General features: G+C 35.0%; 1 protein-coding gene across 2 annotated transcripts; it reads left to right on the top strand.

Moving 5' to 3' along the window:
• Nucleotides 1-7399: 7399 nt before the first annotated feature.
• On the top strand, nucleotides 7400-18036 carry LOC121261544 (protein NETWORKED 1D-like). Of its 2 annotated transcripts, none has more exons than XM_041163973.1 (4): nucleotides 7400-7667; nucleotides 8219-8459; nucleotides 9617-15282; nucleotides 16573-18036. In XM_041163973.1, exons 2-4 carry the CDS (start codon nucleotides 8357-8359, stop codon nucleotides 17764-17766), a joined length of 6963 nt encoding a protein of 2320 aa, XP_041019907.1. In that variant the 5' UTR covers nucleotides 7400-7667; nucleotides 8219-8356; the 3' UTR covers nucleotides 17767-18036. The 2 variants fall into 2 exon arrangements, with proteins under 2 accessions (XP_041019907.1, XP_041019906.1); XM_041163972.1 differs by having other exon boundaries at nucleotides 7401-7667; nucleotides 9617-15288.
• The last annotated feature ends 58 nt before the right edge of the window (nucleotides 18037-18094 follow it).

Raw genomic sequence — 18094 nt, 5'->3', positions numbered from 1 at the left:
CCTAATGATCAATCTCCTGATAATTAAGCCAAAGATCTTCTATGCGACCAATCTAATAAAGTCTCAAGTTATAATTAAGTTGAGAAGCATGTGGCTTGTGCAGAAGTAATTAAGATGCTCATTACAAATCTAAATCATAGGTTCAAATAATGCAACAGTAGTTCTCTTCCTGATTGATCAAGTTCTTTTAATATTCCCTACCACTTGAAAAAGAAAAGAAACAAAAATGAAAAAGCAAAGGGTTTTGCAGAGAAGTTGTTGATGGGGGGGTGGGGCCTGCTTTTACCCATAATTTTTACGTATGGGATAACTGTGGCCTACAGTATACTCAATGCCGTTGAGTTTTAGCTTGCAAGGAAGAGAAACAGAGTGACACTGAGCTTCACCATGTGCCACCATCAAAACTTAGAAGTCACCTCAACTCTCATGACTTTTAATAAGGATTCAAACAAGGTTTTTTTATTATTAGATTATTGATCTTGGATTTTTGTATATTTTTAATTAAAGTAATGCTAGGGATAAATTTCAAATACAGTACATGTTTTGCGCAAATCTTTAATGAAAACATTATCACACTTTTTTATTATGGAGTATAGTCTTTTTATAAAAGACTTATCCGAGACTTGTTATTTTAGTTTTGTATATATCATTGTTCTTTTAAATAAGTTCGATTTTAAGAATTCGATGATTGAATTCTTCATTTTGAATGAAAATAGTTATTGCGTTTATACGGGTGAAATCAATATTTGTTTATACTAATAAAACTTTAACGCATATGCTCAATCATGTCATCTTAGCTTTGTGCATACAATGTTGCCCTCTCAAATAGTTAAAAAGAAAATTACAAAACTAAACCCCAAAATTAAAAATAAAACTAAATTAAAAATTAAAAAAAAAATATTGGGAAAAGGGGGCAAAGGTTTCATCCTCATACCTTCGCCTGGGGTGGTTCTATACCACTTGTCGGGTAATCCATCCTTGCCACCAAATGAGACTCGTGCCCCCATGCGTATTGGCCTTAAACTAGAGGGCAGGGCCGGTGGATTTACCTACAAAGGGGGCAGAGCTCCCTCTCTTGCTTTGCAAAGTCATCTCGAAAGGGGTGGATTTCGTGGTGACGATTTTTATTACTGAAAGACGTCTGCGCCCACCCTGAGGTGGACCCACCCCACCCAGAGCCAGGGCTGTTGCATGCCATGCCATCCTGTCACGGGTTGGCCGAAAATATCCACTCCTCTTAAAGTGAATTTCCTTACAAAAAGGGTGAAGCCCCTCTCCTACTAGGCAAAGGTAAGATATTGCATTGGTTAATTCCCTTGCAAACAACAGATCCCTCTCTCTCTCTCTCTCTCTCTCTCTCTCTCATGTTCATTGTAGTCAACTAACAATCAAAACTTCAAAGCTTGCCAATGTAAAAGGCTGCTGGTTGAAGACCAGACCTAACTTCCCCAATTAATTATTGATTTATATAGAGAATGCATTGCATTCCCCCAAACAATCCAAATATTTTCTTAAAAGATTCTTATCCCCTAGCCTCTTCAATAATTCAATTTCCATATGTCTTTCTCACCAGAAGAGTCCAAAATAATTACATTTCTTTTTCAGACCAACTTAGCATATGAAAAGATCAAATAAAAGTAATTGGAGAGTATATATAATTTTCTTTCCTGCCCCCACAATAACAACAAAAAATCTGACCTCCATTTCCTTTCTAAAATCAAATCATATATATGCCCACCAAAATCTTCCTAATTATAAGTACTTGGGGTTCCTTATAATTTAAAGTTCTAATTATAAAGTAAACAGAAGAAAGAATCTGTGTTGGGGACCCATCAACAAAAAGAGTAGACATATATTATTGCTTCAAAATTAATGATATTGCTCCCAATTTTTGAAAATAATAATCTTTTTTTGGATAATTTGTATACAAATGGAACATGCATGATATAGATTTTGTCGTGGATACGACCAAGACGATAATAACGTGATGTCTGGTTTACAGAATTCAACATTTTTTTTGACATCTACGTTATAAGAAGAAATGTAATTTTGAAATTTTGAGTAATCGAAAGTGCAGTCAAACACGACTTTAGAGATTATTTTCGATATAGTGTTTTAGAATTTTATGTTTATGTTTTATTATTATTATTATTATTATCATACATGATAAGTTCATATATGTTGTTCTTGCTTCATATAAATACAATTACTTTTTTTTTTTTTTCTAAAATCATGTGATTAAAAAATAGAAAGAGTAATAATTTGGTTTTCTTGGTTCTATAAAGTTAGGCCGTGGATGCTTATGTTGTAGCAGAAACGGCATAATTGAGGCATGTGCATTTTACTTGTAACAACTTGGGTTTGCTGAGCACCAGACTCCCAAACCGACGCTAATTATGATTGGAACCATTTTTACCTTTTCCTTTTTTTTTTCAACAATATCCATCAGAACTATCAGTTTTGATCATCTGTCCAAAAAATATTCCCTAGCTTTTTAATCTTTAATGTAATCCATTATTTAATCGCAATACCTTCTTAAAAGCAATATATATATATATATATATATGAATTTTGCTATATATAAATTATTATTCATCTTCACACTCTACACCTCATATTTGATATTTTTTTTTTTATATAGGATATGGAGTGTGAAATAGTAAATAATAACTGATGATGTACATATCCTCAAGTTCGGGTTTAAATTTGACGGTATATTTTTACTTTTTAAAATGTTCTCGTTTTATATCCCTCTTTATTAATATTAAAATTAAATAAAGAGTAATGATAAAGTATTAAGCGTGTAAATCCATACACTTTTTTTAAAAAAATAAATAAATTTATTTCTTTTATACAAATTCAAAATTTATTTATAGAAATGCGCCATACATGAACAATAAGTATGTGTATAAATATATACACACACAGACAGAGATGCAGTGCAGTGGACTAGTGGAGGTGGCAGGACTGGGGAAGGGGAATTTGTTAGTAGGGTGACGACTGAGGGCCGTCCTTTCCACCGCCCGTGACGCCCACCCAAACCTGTTTTTTCTTTTCTGTCGTCATTTGAGATAATGACACCATGTCCTATCATCCAAATAATATGTATAAATATATATATATATATATATATGAGAAATACTTTAATCACAAATAAATTACATAAAAATAATCACATAAATTGATGTGGCTTCACGTGGTTCGTCAGATTATAAAATTATTTTTATTATAAAGTAAATTTAACGAATTACATAAAATTACATCAGTTTGTATAATTGTTTTTGTGTAATCTCTTTATTACTATAACAGTCCTCTATATATATATATATATAATCTATTAATCTAACTACGTTCTTATTAAGTGGTGATATGGCTTAGAAATAGAACATACATGAGGTGGGTTGGGATATAATGCCAACATTGTGGGGTGGGTAGGGGGGCATTGTATCCCGCTACCCCGCCCCCGTTCGTCCCGCTCCTCTGCTCTACATATATAAAAAAATATTTTTTTTATATTTATATATATAAATAAATATATTGTATATAGATCTATACAATTTATTAAAGATTTGAAATTATATTGAAATTATTGGATTACTTTGGCCTCCTAGGCCAATCTTTATATAGGAGGTCAAGACAATACAATAGCCATACAATAGTTATACTTACTACTAAGTCTCATATTGCTTAAGTATGGTTATTGTATTGCTTTGACATCCTATATAAAAGTTGATCTAAGAGGTCAAAACAATCCAAAATATAACTCTAATAAGTTTAAGTTCTTTTTGTATTTATAAATTTTATTTATAATTTAAATTATATTATAATTTTGGTCCAAAAACAAAAAAATAAAAACTTTTAGACCCAATATGTTGGTCTAGGCGGGGGGCGGGGTGCGGGAAGGGTCCCCCCAGCACCATGCGAGTAGCAGCCCTACTAACATCAATGTTGACAGTTTGATGGTAGTTGTACCTAAGTCCCACATTGCTTAAGTATGATTATTGTATTGCCTTGACCTCCTATATAAAGATTGACCTAGGAAGCCAAAACAATCCAAAATATAACTCTAATGAATTTAAATTCTTTTTGTATTTATAAATTTTATTTATAATTTAAATTATATTATAATTTGAGTCAAAAAATAAAATTTTTTAGACCCAATGTGTTGGCCTAGGTTGAAGGCGGAGCGAGGTGCGGGAATGGTCCCCTCGCCCCGCACCATACGGGTAGTAGCCCTACCAACATCAATGTTGACAGTTTGGTGGTAGTTAGAAGAGGTGCAACGACAATTGCAAGTGCACTTCATGAGAAGCACATGTATCTTTTAATATAATTAATAAAGAGTAATATTATATATAATCGTGGAGTGTGCAAACGCCGTATAATTGTTTTAAAAAAGAGTAAGGTCTACTATTAAAAAATTAATTTTTTTTTTCATATGGGTCTAATATTTATTTATTTTTTTCAAAATAATTACGTGGTGCTTACATACTCATGATTGCAACTATTATTTTTCGTTAATGAAACATTTGAGAAACTAAAAACATACATTTGGTAATTTATTAATTAGATTAGGCTTGAGAGATTTTATATTCAAGTTTGGATGATAAATTGTCCTATTGGTTATAACTATAAATGTTAATTTAGGAATTGATTAAGAGAGATAGGGACAGATATGGCAGCGGCTTGCCAATTCATCGTACTAGTTCAGCTTCTAATATGTCTTAAACAAATTGAAACGATGATTCTTATAATAACATTAAGGCCTCGTGTATAGTTATACAGATAAGATAAGATGATATAGTTTGTAAAAACAAATCAGACCATTAAACCATATTAGTATAATATAGCATATCAATGCTCTATACTTTATAATTCAAAAGAAATTCTAGAGATTTTGATCTAAATTCAAGATAGACACAACGTGAAATCGTGCTCGATCGGTAGTAATTTCATTTGGTTTTGAAAAACATCTCAATTCATCATTATAATTTTTTCAAATTTCAATATAAAATATAATAAACAATTTAATTTTTTCAAATCTTAAAATAATAATAATATTAAAAAAATAATATTTTAATAATATTTTATCATCTCAACTCAATTCAATTGTACATCTAAACCAGTTTTAATGTACCATGAGATCTATATAATTTGTATAATTATAGAGGATATTGACCCAATATTCATATTCATATGATTTGCATCTCTTCCTAAAATCTACTTCATCTGGATTTATAACTCATCTCAACTCATCATTACAACTTTTTCAAATTCTAACACAAAATATTATAAACAATTTAATTTTTTCAAATTTTAAAATAATAATAATATTAAAAAATAATATTCTAATAATATTTTATTATCTCAATTTAACTCAATATTCAAACACAACTTTAGACTTAATTTGTATAAATTGTAATTTTGCAATCACGGAAGTGAAAGTGATTGCAAAATCTGTTTCTTCGGTTAGCATTTATGTCCGGCAACATTGCCCATTCGATTAACGCAGCGGTAACTTTAATGACATTATTGTAATTTATAAGTGTCCGAAAGTTGCTTTGGTTTAGCTTTTTTGTGATGAAGTCTCACGTGTGCACTGAGCAGGATTTATCTCTTCTCTTCTCCTCTCCGTACACATGTTTATTTGTTTATTCCTAAATTATTATTTTCATAAACATAAATTAGTTCAGAAAACATTTATTAAAAAAAAAAGAAAAATAAATTACTTTAGAAGACTGGAGTTGCCAGGTTAACATGCTAATGAGACATTTTACTTGTTTTAAACTTGTTTTGAAAGCAACAGGCCACTTTTTAATATAAAGTCAAACAAACTATGATAGTTTTATTCTACTTTATGCCCTTTTAACAATTAAAAAACATTGTCAAATCAATGAAAATTTGTTTTAATTTTAGCTGAGATTGTTAAATATATAAAGTGAATTTCACAATAAATAATTTTTTTCTCAAGCATTATTATTTTTTTAAATAAAATTATATAGTAGAACTCGAACAAGAATACAATTAGAGAATCATGATAAATAACAATTCTTAGGTTGACTTGTAAAAATATTTCATAATTTATGTGTGGAAACTTATGAAAATAATATTGATCAAATATACAAATATTTTGTATGAGCCATTGTACTGGAAAAGGAGTCAAAGAACTGTCTATATTTTTGTTTATCATCCAATATTTTTTTTTCTGGTCCGTTTGGATTGAGAAATCATCTCAATTTATCTCATCTTATCTTATTTTATCTCATTATTATAATTTTCTCAAATTCTCACATAAAATACAATAAAAAATTTAATTTTTTTAAATTTCAAAATAATAATAATATTAAAAAAATAATATTCTAATACTATTTTATTTAATTTTAAATTTTTATTTAAAATCATTTCATCTCATCTCACTATCCAAACGACAGCTAAATATTCGTATTGCCAACTAAGAACACTCTCATTGGATTAGCTAAAGTTAAAGGATATTTTTTATGAATATAAGAGAAATTTGACTTTTAACTATTTCATTCACATAAATCTCCACATTGGAATAACTATTTTTTCATTATATAATAAAATAATATAAGATGAATTTGGTTTTAGTTATTCACATCAAATTTTACATTAGATTATACATTTATTCATTATATAGTAATGAATAACTAATAATTTCAAAAATATTTAATTTCTTTAATTATTAATTTATTTTATTTTATTATATTTTACTATTCTACCTATTATATATTAATTAATAATCATATTCTTATTAAATTAATATATCACTAACTCAAATTAATATATCAATTGTGATAAAATATGTGATATAAAGAAAGAGAGAGAAAAAATTAATAAAATATGTATTTGATGTATATACAGTAACTTTCAAATTTAAAATTTTTTTTCAAAGTCACTGTAGTTAAATTTCAAATATTTAGAATTTGGCTAATCTAATGTGAATATATTTTACTCTCTAATAGCTAAATACTCATTAAATTTCACTAAAACAGTGTTCTAAAGAACTGATCACACACGTATACATACATCGGTAAGAAAACATTCTTCCTCAAAAACATGCAGGAAAACAAAACACAAGGTAAAACAAATATTTTTTTTCCCGGAAATCCAAACCAAAGGGAACACCTACTTAATTCCAGTCCCTGTTTCGAAAATAAACCCCTTTTATAAATAAATAAATAAAATAAAATAAAAAACTACAAAAAAGACTCTAATCCGCCAAAAGACTGAAATAATTAACAAAACCAAATTTAAGGAAATAATTACTCCGATGCCAGAAAGAATCATTAATTACAGATTTTAACTTTCGTTTCTATGTTTGTGGGGTTTGTCACTTTGTCTGCGTCTCCGGCCAACTTTAATTTTTTTTTTTTTCTTTTCCTCTTTTCCTCTTTGACAGTTCTCATCAGTCATGAGAGCCTAAAAAAAAAGTACCGCACAGAGACATAAAGCGCGAGAGAGAGAGAGAATTTTTGAGGCATAGGCAGAAAGATCCAACAACATGGGTTGAGAGTGAAAGAAGAAAAACAGCAGAAGGTGCTGTTGTAGCAGTTGCTAATCCAGAGCAAACCCAGAACTTGATTACTATCGGCAAACCTTTTGATCTCTGAATGATCAGTTTTTACTTCAGAAAATCCACGCCCATGGTATCGTTTTGAATGCCACATATAACCGTATATGTATTTTTTGCTCTTGTGGTTGACTCTTTGAATCTTTTGTCTTGCTATATATTTTTATTATTAATTACTGGGTTTTAGAAAAGTTTCTACTTTACTTTTGGACTCATGGCATTGTATGCTTCGGTTTTTGGTTCATAAGGTTGTTCTGAAAAAAAGTGTTGTTGTGTGCATGATCATTTCTTTTATGAATCGAACAAATGTTTGTATTTGTGATAATACTCTGAAGCATGTAAGATTTATGTTTTTTGATCATGTTTTCTTTATATGATCCTTTTTCTTTTCTTCGTTTAATTTTGTGGTGTATCTGTGATCGGGTAGTTTGAAAGATTCTAAAATAGATATTGCTGCTTGAACTTAGTTTTTGACTGGGGTTCAATTGATCTGGGGTACTTTGCGTGCTGATTCTGGTCTTTTCATCAAAGTTCTTGAGAACCTGGTTTCTTAGAGTAATTATTCTGATTCATCTGAAGCTGAATTGTTCTCTTTTCTGTATTAATATTTGGTGAATAGGTAAACAGAGCAAGAAAAACGTAGGTTTCTCCTGCTAATAAATAATACATCTGGTATTGGGTTCAGTTCCATTAATTGGATCCATTACTGGTCTTCAATCGGACTGAGAGCAGATAAGAGAAGTGGTGGTGTTCTTGGCTGGATTCATGGCAACCCTGTCACATCCTGATTCGAAACGCAAGTATTCTTGGTGGTGGGGCAGTCACATAAGCCCCAAAAATTCCAAATGGCTTCAAGAGAATCTTACAGGTATTGCTTTCTTTGTTGCAGTTTTTGTTTTGCGTTTTTTGTTGAAGATACTACTAAATATAGGTTCCAGATCTCTCGAACTTGGAGTCACTAGAGACCAGTTTACAATATTTAACGTTTTTATCCTTCCATTTGGTTTGCAGAAGTTAAAGAGAAGGAAAATACTTAAAGGGATCAGTAATTTCCATCAAAAGTCATTTTTAACGCCCCTGCCCTAAAAAAAAAAAAAAAAAAAAAAAAAAAAATTTAAAAAAACTGAGGTTATAGTGTTGATTGAACAAAATGGCTTAAGGATTTAAAAATATTTTGATGCCCTGAAGGAATTGTGTAGGATTTTACCTGTGACATTGCCTTTATACTTCATATTGTTGCCATCTCAGTTGTTATAAAATATCTGATTACTCTTCTTTTATTTATTTATTTATTTTTTGATAAGTAAACTCTTCTTTTATTCAGTTTCCGTGATTGAGTGCGTTGCATATGTGGTGCACATGGGCATGGCACGATGAGATTTTCTGTTGAAACAGCCGCATTAACAAGTATTATATGGAAGGGTAGTCACGAGTTCGTCAAATATAAATGGAAAAGCCTGCTGGTCTAGGGTCTCTTAATTTCTCTCCTCTCTGGCCATGGACACCACATACTATTTAGATGAACCACTAGTCCCTATAACTTAGCTGCGGGAATTTTCTAAATAATGTAGCTTAACTAGAAAAATTCAATCAGGTCTATTGTTCTATGAGTCCTTGCAATTATTAGCTTGGTCAGGTTATTTGCAGATGAATCCAAGGCCTGATAGCCTCCATATCCTACCACAGAACTAAAGATTTAATCAAATGACCTAATATTTATAATTGCTGAGAATTGAAATTTCTGGATCACACATAAAGATGGAATGGATGTTGATTACTTATAAAAAAAGAAAGTAAAGGAAACAGAAACAGAACAGATGAAATGACTGTCCTTGCGATCATATCAGAATTATCATTCTAAATTCATCTTTTTTTTGTTCAAATGCTGTGATCATGGTCTTTTCATGTTTCACCCTATATATATTTTAGTTATACCTTTTCCGAATCTTTTTTTTTTCTTTTATGGAATTAGAGAGAGTGCTCTCTCTGTCCAACTGATGAAAGATTTCTTCTCTGCTTGAACAGATATGGATGCAAAAGTCAAACAAATGATCAAGCTTATTGAAGAAGATGCAGATTCCTTTGCAAGAAGGGCAGAGATGTATTATAAGAAACGACCAGAGCTTATGAAACTTGTTGAAGAGTTTTACCGAGCATACCGGGCATTGGCTGAAAAATATGATCATGCAACTGGAGCGCTACGCCAAGCTCATAGGACTATGGCAGAAGCATTTCCAAACCAAATTCCATTTGATGACTCACCTGCAGGTTCTTCTGCAAGTGAGAATGATCCTCAAACACCTGAAATGCCACCCCTGATACGTTCCAGTTTTTACCCTGATGAGCTGCAAAAGGATGCTTTGGGACTGTCTCCATCTGCTTTCCATGTTTTCAAGAGGAGTGGAGCTTTTACCGAAGAACCTACTGTGACAAGCAGAAAAACTCTAAAAGAGCCTAATGATTCGTTTGGCGAAGGAAGGGCAAGAAAAGGCCTTAATTTTCAAGATGAAGAGGAGAAAGAACAAAGCACCCAAAATAATGGGAGCAAACATATCAATGCTCAAGTTCGTTCCCAGTCTGAGCAAGTGGGTAAAGCTGAGATGGAAATTTTGACCTTAAAGGAAACTCTTGCTAAATTAGAAGCCGAAAAGGAAGCTGTCCTACTTCAGTATCAACAGAGTCTAGAGAGATTATCTGCTCTGGAATCAGAAGTCTCTAGTGCGCAGAAGGATTCCAAGGGATTTGGTCAACAAGCCAGTCAAGCTGAAGCTGAAGTTCAAACTTTGAAGGAAGCCCTTTCCAAACTACAGTCAGAAAGGGATGCTAGTGTTCTTCAATACCAGCAGTGTATGGAAATGATATCTAAGTTGGAGGATGAAGTCTCTCATGCCCGGAAGGATGCTGGAGAACTTAATGAGCGTGCTAGTAAAACTGAAGTTGAAGCTAAAGCCATAAAGCAAGACCTTGTAACAGTAGAAGCTGAAAAAGAAGCTGCCCTTGCTCAATACAATCAGTGTTTGGAGATGATATCTAACTTGGAGGAGAAATTACTGCAGGCAGAGGAGAATGCCAGAATGACTAGCGAAAGAGCTGATAAAGCTGAAACCGTAGTTGAGCTCCTGAGGCAAGAACTTGCCAGATTAACTGAAGAGAAGGAAGCTGCTGCCCTCCAGTACCAGCAATGCTTGGAGACTATTGCTGATCTGGAGCATAAAATCTCTTATGCACAGGAGGAGGCCCAAAGGTTAAAATGTGAGATAGATGATGGAGTTGTGAAGCTAAAGGGTGCTAAGGAAAGGTGTCTTCTGTTGGAAAAATCAAATCAAACTCTTCAGTCTGAGTTGGAGTCTTTGGTGGAGAAGATGGGGTCTCAAAGTGAAGAACTTACGGAGAAGCAGAAGGAATTAGGTAGACTTTGGAGTTGCATACAGGAAGAGCGTTTGCGATTCGTGGAGGCTGAAACTGCTTTCCAAACTCTGCAGCATTTACATGCTGAATCTCAGGAAGAACTGAGATCTCTGGGTGAAGAACTTCAAAATAGGACCCAAATTCTGAAGGAAATGGAAACTTGTAATCAAGGTTTAGAGGATGAAGTCCAGAGGGCCAAGGAGGAGAACAAGAGCCTGAATGAGTTCAATTTGTCTTCAGTTCTCTCAATTAAAAATCTGCAAGATGAGATCTTAAGTTTGAGGGAGACAATAGGGAAACTTGAAGAGGAGGTTGAACTTCGAGTGGACCAAAGAAATGCTCTTCAGCAAGAAATATACTGTCTGAGAGAAGAACTTAATGAGCTGAACAAGAAGCACATGACTGTGATGGACCAGGTGGAGTCAGTAGGCTATGATTCAGAGTGCTTTGGGTCATCTGTGAAGGAGTTGCAGGCGGAGAACTCAAAACTAAAAGAGATGTGTGAAGCAGAGAACGGCGAAAAAGTTCTTCTGTTGGAAAAGTTGGAAATCATGGAGAAACTTCTCGAGAAAAATGTTGTTTTGGAGAATTCCCTCTCAGATTTGCATGTCGAGTTAGAAGGGGTTAAAGAGAGAGTCAAAACATTGGAAGAATCCTGCCAAACGCTTTTGGGAGAGAAATCCACTCTTGTAGATGAGAAGGCTACCTTGATTTCTCAATTACAGAGTACAGCTGCAAATTTGGAGAAACTCTCCGAGAAAAACAACTTTCTTGAGAATTCCCTTTTTGATGCAAATGCTGAACTTGAAGTATTGAGGGTAAAATCCAAGAGCTTAGAAGATTCATATCTGTTGCTTGATAAGAAGAAGTCTGGCCTGGTCACTGAGCGCGAAAGCTTAGTTTCTCAGCTGGACGTCACTAAGCAAAGACTGGAAGATCTGGAGAAAAGTTTTTCAGAACTTGAACACAAGCACTCTGATCTTGAGAATGAGAGAGAATGCTCACTTCGTAAACTAGAAGAACTGCAGGCTTCTCTGGACGCTGCACAGCAAGAACATGCCAGCTTTTCAAGCTCAAGTGAAAAACAGTTGGCTAGCATGGAATTACAGATCCATGTTCTAGAAGAACAAGGGCAGTGCAGGAAGAAAGAATATGAAGAGCAGCAAGACAAAACTTTCAGTGCTCAGACTGAGATCTTCATCTTGCAGAAAAGTGTACATGATCTTGAAAAAAAAATCGTCTCTCTTTTGATTGAGTGCCAAAATCTGTTGGAGGCATCCAAATTATCGGAAAAACTCATTTCTGAACTAGAGCATGAAAATCTTGAACAACAGGCAGAATTGAAGTCCGTGTTTGGACAAATGAAAAATTTAAGGATGGGGCTGTATCAGGTTTTAAAAACTCTTGAGATTGATGCAGGCCATATGTTTGAAAATAAGGTCAACCAAGATGAAGCACTTCTGAGACACATACTGAGCAAGCTTCAAGAGAAACAGAATTCTATCTCTAGGAGTTATGATGAAAATCAGCAGCTACTAATTGAGAAGTCAGTTCTTGTTACGCAGCTGGGACAACTGAAAGTAGATGCAGTAAATGTTATGACAGAAAGGGACAACCTTGCTGGGGAATTCAGGATTCGGTCTGAGCAGTTCTCTGAGTTGCAGATGGAGATCGAAAAACTTCTGGGGATGAATGAAAAATTGAGGTTGAAAGTAATAGAGGGAGATCACAGAATCGAGGAGTTGATAACTGAAACAGAGAATATGCGTGGCCAGTTGATGGACTTGCAAAGCGCCAATCGGAACTTACAAGAAGATTATTTCAAGGTGCTTGGAGAGAAAAAGTCCTTGATGAAGGAAGCATTTGAGTTGGTGGGAGAAAAAAGTGACCTAGAAGAAGCTAACTGGGTCTTATTTGGTGAAATAATGTCTCAGTGCAATATTTCTTTGATTTTTAATAATATGGTCATTGAAAAGTTTTCAGAAGTGAAAGAGCTGACTGAAGAACTGGATAAACTTCGTTGTATCAATAATGACCTTGAAGAGAAGGAAAGATTAATGGAGGGGAAATTAGAAGATGTAGAAACGGAAAATTTAAACCTCAAGGAGTCATTGAATGAGTCAGAGAATGAGTTTGCATCACTTAAATCTATTAGTGATCAATTAAGATTTGAAATTGCACACGGGAAGGATCTATTGTCTCTGAAAGAAAATGAGCTTTTGGAAGCAGAGCAGATATTCAGTGCAACTGAAAATGAGAAAAGAGAGTTGCATAAATTAGTGGGGGATCTTAAGGATAAGTATGACAAGGCTAAATTGATAATCAAAGATCAGGAGAAGCAGATTCTGAAATTATCTGCAGATAGTGACGATCAGAGTAAGGAGATGGGATGTGTACGTGAAGTGAATCAGAAATTGGAATCTGACCTGTTTGGACTGTGTGAAGAACTTAGGGGCGCCACAATTAGGGAAGAAAGCTTGAATTCTGAAATGCAAAAGGGAACAGAGGCGATTAAACTGTGGGAGAGTCAGGCTGCCACATTTTTTGCTGAACTGCAAATCTCCAGTGTCCGCGAAGTGTTGTTTGAAGGAAGGATTCATGACCTAGCTATTGCATGTGAGAGCCTTGAAAGTACGAGTAATTGCAAAGATAAGGAGATTGAATTGCTGAAAGAAAGAGTTAGCACCTTGGAAGGTGAAAACGAAGGACTGGAAGAAAGCTTGAATTCTGAAATGCGAAAGGGAACAGAGGAGATTAAACTGTGGGAGAGTCAGGCTGCCGCAATTTTTGCTGAACTGCAAATCTCCAGTGTCCGCGAAGTGTTGTTTGAAGGAAGGATTCATGACCTAGCTATTGCATGTGAGAGCCTTGAAAGTAGGAGTAATTGCAAAGATAAGGAGATTGAATTGCTGAAAGAAAGAGTTAGCACCTTGGAAGGTGAAAACGAAGGACTGGAAGAAAGCTTGAATTCTGAAATGCAAAAGGGAACAGAGGAGATTAAACTGTGGGAGAGTCAGGCTGCCGCAATTTTTGCTGAACTGCAAATCTCCAGTGTCCGCGATGTGTTGTTTGAAGGAAGGATTCATGACCTTGCTATTGCATGTGAGAGCCTTGAAAGTAGGAGTAATTGCAAAGATAAGGAGATTGAATTGCTGAAAGAAAGAGTTAGCACCTTGGAAGGTGAAAACGAAGGACTGGAAGAAAGCTTGAATTCTGAAATGCGAAAGGGAACAGAGGAGATTAAACTGTGGGAGGGTCAGGCTTCCGCATTTTTTGCTGAACTGCAAATCTCCTGTGTCCGCGAAGTGTTGTTTGAAGGAAGGATTCATGGCCTCGCTATTGCATGTGAGAGCCTTGAAAATAGGAGTAATTGCAAAGATAAGGAGATTGAATTTCTGAAAGAAAGAGTTAGCACCTTGGAAGGTGAAAACGAAGGACTGGAAGAAAGCTTGAATTCTGAAATGCGAAAGGGAACAGAGGAGATTAGACTGTGGGAGAGTCAGGCTGCCGCATTTTTGGCTGAACTGCAAATCTCCTGTGTCCGCGAAGTGTTGTTTGAAGGAAGGATTCATGGCCTAGCTATTGCATGTGAGAGCCTTGAAAATAGGAGTAAGTGCAAAGATAAGGAGATTGACTTGCTGAAAGAAAGAGTTAGCACCTTGGAAGGTGAAAACGAAGGACTGGAAGAAAGCTTGAATTCTGAAATGCGAAAGGGAACAGAGGAGATTAAACTGTGGGAGAGTCAGGCTGCCGCACTTTTTGCTGAGCTGCAAATCTCCAGTGTCCGTGAAGTGTTGTTTGAAGGAAGGATTCATGGCCTAGCTATTGCATGTGAGAGCCTTGAAAATAGGAGTAAGTGCAAAGATAAGGAGATTGAATTGCTGAAAGAAAGAGTTAGCACCTTGGAAGGTGAAAACGAAGGACTGGAAGAAAGCTTGAATTCTGAAATGCGAAAGGGAGCAGAGGAGATTAAACTGTGGCAGAGTCAGGCTGCCGCCTTTTTTGCTGAGATGCAAATCTCCAGTGTCCGTGAAGTGTTGTTTGAAGGAAGGATTCATGAGCTAACTATTGCATGTGAGAGACTTGAAAATAGGAGTAATTGCAAAGATACGGAGATTGAATTGCTGAAAGAAAGAGTTAGCACCTTGGAAGGTGAAAACAGAGGACTCCAAGCTCAGTTGGCTGCTTATACCCCTGCTGTTATCTCTGTTAAACATAGCGTATCTTCTCTGGAGAAGCATACACTTTTTCATAGTAGGCTTTCTGCAGTTGAAAATGAAAAGGCAAAGGTAATTTCCATCTATTCTGCACTACTTAACCCAGTTCTTTAGACCAAGGTGATACTAACTGTTTCTTAAATGCTTAATTATATTTATTGGCAGAACTGGATTGATCTTCACCCAATTTTATCTATTGTCTCATGTTTAGTTCTTAAAGCTACAATTGAACATTCCACTAGCATGGCTTTTACTTTCCCATCTCTGCTCAATGATTAGCTTAGAATATTTGTAGAATTAATGCTTGAGTTGGAGGTGTTTAATCATGTAAGAACCTTTAAAAGTAGGCTGGATCTTTTTTTAATTCTTTTGGGTTTAGCATGTAGGGGCAACTTATGAGATAGGTGAAAAGTTTTTTTTTTTGTTTTTTGTTTTTCCTTTGCCTCCAACTATACTATGAGGTTTTGGGGCTCGTCTAATGTTCAATGTTAAATTTGTCTCCAAATCTGCCCTGTGGTTTTGCGTCTTATAATGTTCATTGGTTACTTTTAGTGAGGAGCCACATCATGCTGAGTGGGGGATAATTGGCCTGACTGAAATTTGTGGAGGTTTGGGGGCATATATCAAGTATATGATAGATTTTGAAATGATTTTGTGAAGGCATTGAAGCAATTTTTTATCAGTACTTTCCTAAAAAAAAAAAAAAATAGCTCTCCTTGCAATTTAGGTCCCCCATCTCTTTCATGTGCAGTCGCTGGAGAAGAATTAGCAAGGGCAAAAAGTCTTAGTGGGAAACTTTAATTATTATTTTTAAAACTTTTCCAGAAAAAATTTCTAATATTTTCTAAACTGATATTCATTTATTTGATTGTTCGTCAAACAATGGTTCATAGTCATGGCAGACTTGCCTATTGTGTTGAGCATATGATGAAAATGTACAAATGCTCTATTGCCTCTGTCTTTCACCGAGTCTCTTCCGTTTTAGAAATGGCATTGCCACTACCTTTGGCACCACCCAGTTATAGTTTAGCATAATTTTCCTTTCACGATTTATTTAGTTTAATTGGAATTATATTTACTATAGATAGCTGAAATTGATTCTTTTTGGACTTTAATATTTAGTTTTTGAATAACTAATTTCTTGATTTGGTTGTTTAATAGTAAACCATGTCTCTTTAACGATGCAAACTAGTAGAGAGTAGTTTTTTGTTTTTTTAAAGTTGATTTAAGAGAGTTCTTATTTGTTTTTTGAAAAGAATTCAAGTATTGTAATTTATTATTTATTAATCCATTTAAATTTCAACATCCACCGAGGGAAAATCCTAACCCCACAGCTTATTTTCTACTTGTCTGTAGGATGTTCTTTTGGTGACTCGCCCACATGCTGAAATCTATCAACATATGGATGAAAATGGAATTACCATGGTGCCAGACGAATTCTCGGACTTGCAGGATTTGCAAAGGAGGGTGGAAGCTATTGAAAAGGCAGTGGTGGAAATGGAAAGGCTTGCGATGCTGGAACAACTAAATGCTAATGGCAAGCTAGAGGCAGCAATGAGGGAAATCGAAGAGTTGAAACTTCAGAGTCACTCGCCTCAAGAAAATGCTCAAGCAGGCAAGCATGTTACTCCACACCAACCTGAAGGGAAAAGGGTGCATGATAATGGTCTGAGTCAGGGGATGCAGACACGGGAGGTCTCTGATGCAAGAAATGAAGTTCTGACTAAAGACATCATGCTTGATCAGATATCAGAGTGTTCATCTTATGGTATAAGCAGGCGAGAAACTGCAGAGGCTGATCAGATGCTTAAGTTATGGGAAACCACTGACCGGGATGGCAGCATTGACCTGATGGTTGGCAAGGGTCAGAAGGGGGCTATGGCACAACCCCACAATCAGATTGAACCAGTCAAGGAGCACAAACCTTCACGTACCCCTTCAGAGTCATTACTCGAGAAGGAGTTGGCCGTGGACAAGTTAGAAATATCTGGGAGACTTGCTGAGCCCCGTCAGAGAGGGAATAAGAGGAAGATTTTAGAAAGACTTGATTCTGATGCACAAAAGTTGACAAACCTTCAAATCACAGTGGAAGATTTAAAGAGGAAGGTAGAGAATACTGAGAAAAGTAGGAAGGATAAAGGTGTTCAATGTGATACAATCAAGGGGCAGCTGGGTGAAGCTGAGGAATCCATCATTAAGTTGTTTGATGTAAATCGCAAATTGATCAAGACAGTAGAAAATAGTTCCCTGTCTTTTGATGGAGTTTCTGCACTTGACTCAGATGAGAGTATGAATGCCAGGAGAAAATTTTCTGACGAAGCACAAAGAGGGTCTGAACAAATTGGTCAGTTGCAGTTGGAGGTGCAGAAAGTACAGTTTCTTCTGCTGAAGCTTGATGACGAGAAGGAAATGCAAGGGAAAACAAGAATCACTGACCGAAAACCTAAAGTTCTCCTGCGAGATTATCTCTATGGTGGGGTAAGAACCAACCAGAAGAGAAAGAAAACGACCTTCTGTGCATGTGTCCGACCTCCAACCAATGGCGATTGAAGCAGATAAAATTATTCTGCATATATTGGGGATGAAAATAATTGAGATATTAGTTTCATTCCCTATAGAGTTTCATTCATTGAGATGTTAGGCCCACATGTTTTACTTTGTTTTGTAGACAGAATCTTCTTCGTTGTCTCAGAAATCCTGCTGTAAATTTCAGAACCATATAATTTTACGGATTCTGCTCTTATGGAGCATGATTCGCCCCACCCCAATTTTCTATCTTGTATAAGTAACTTGGGTGCAAACCCATCTTCTTCAAGGTTACCAAAGTTGTCCTGTGCATTGAGTTCATTGAATTGATTCTTGGATAAATGAGTGTCTG

The sequence above is a fragment of the Juglans microcarpa x Juglans regia genome, chromosome 4D, assembly GCF_004785595.1.
Source record: "Juglans microcarpa x Juglans regia isolate MS1-56 chromosome 4D, Jm3101_v1.0, whole genome shotgun sequence".
Classification (NCBI taxonomy): Eukaryota; Viridiplantae; Streptophyta; class Magnoliopsida; order Fagales; family Juglandaceae; genus Juglans; species Juglans microcarpa x Juglans regia.
The sequence above is the reverse complement of the archived record's forward strand: the minus strand, read 5'-3'. Positions and strand labels throughout refer to the sequence as shown.

Bases quoted from the DNA above. Each gene is read 5' to 3' on its own strand.
- LOC121261544 (XM_041163972.1), top strand. From the start codon at position 8,357: ATGGCAACCCTGTCACATCCTGATTCGAAACGCAAGTATTCTTGGTGG. The intron at 8,460-9,616 runs GTATTGCTTTCT...CTGCTTGAACAG, and splicing joins GCTTCAAGAGAATCTTACAG to ATATGGATGCAAAAGTCAAA. The intron at 15,289-16,572 runs GTAATTTCCATC...ACTTGTCTGTAG, and splicing joins TTGAAAATGAAAAGGCAAAG to GATGTTCTTTTGGTGACTCG.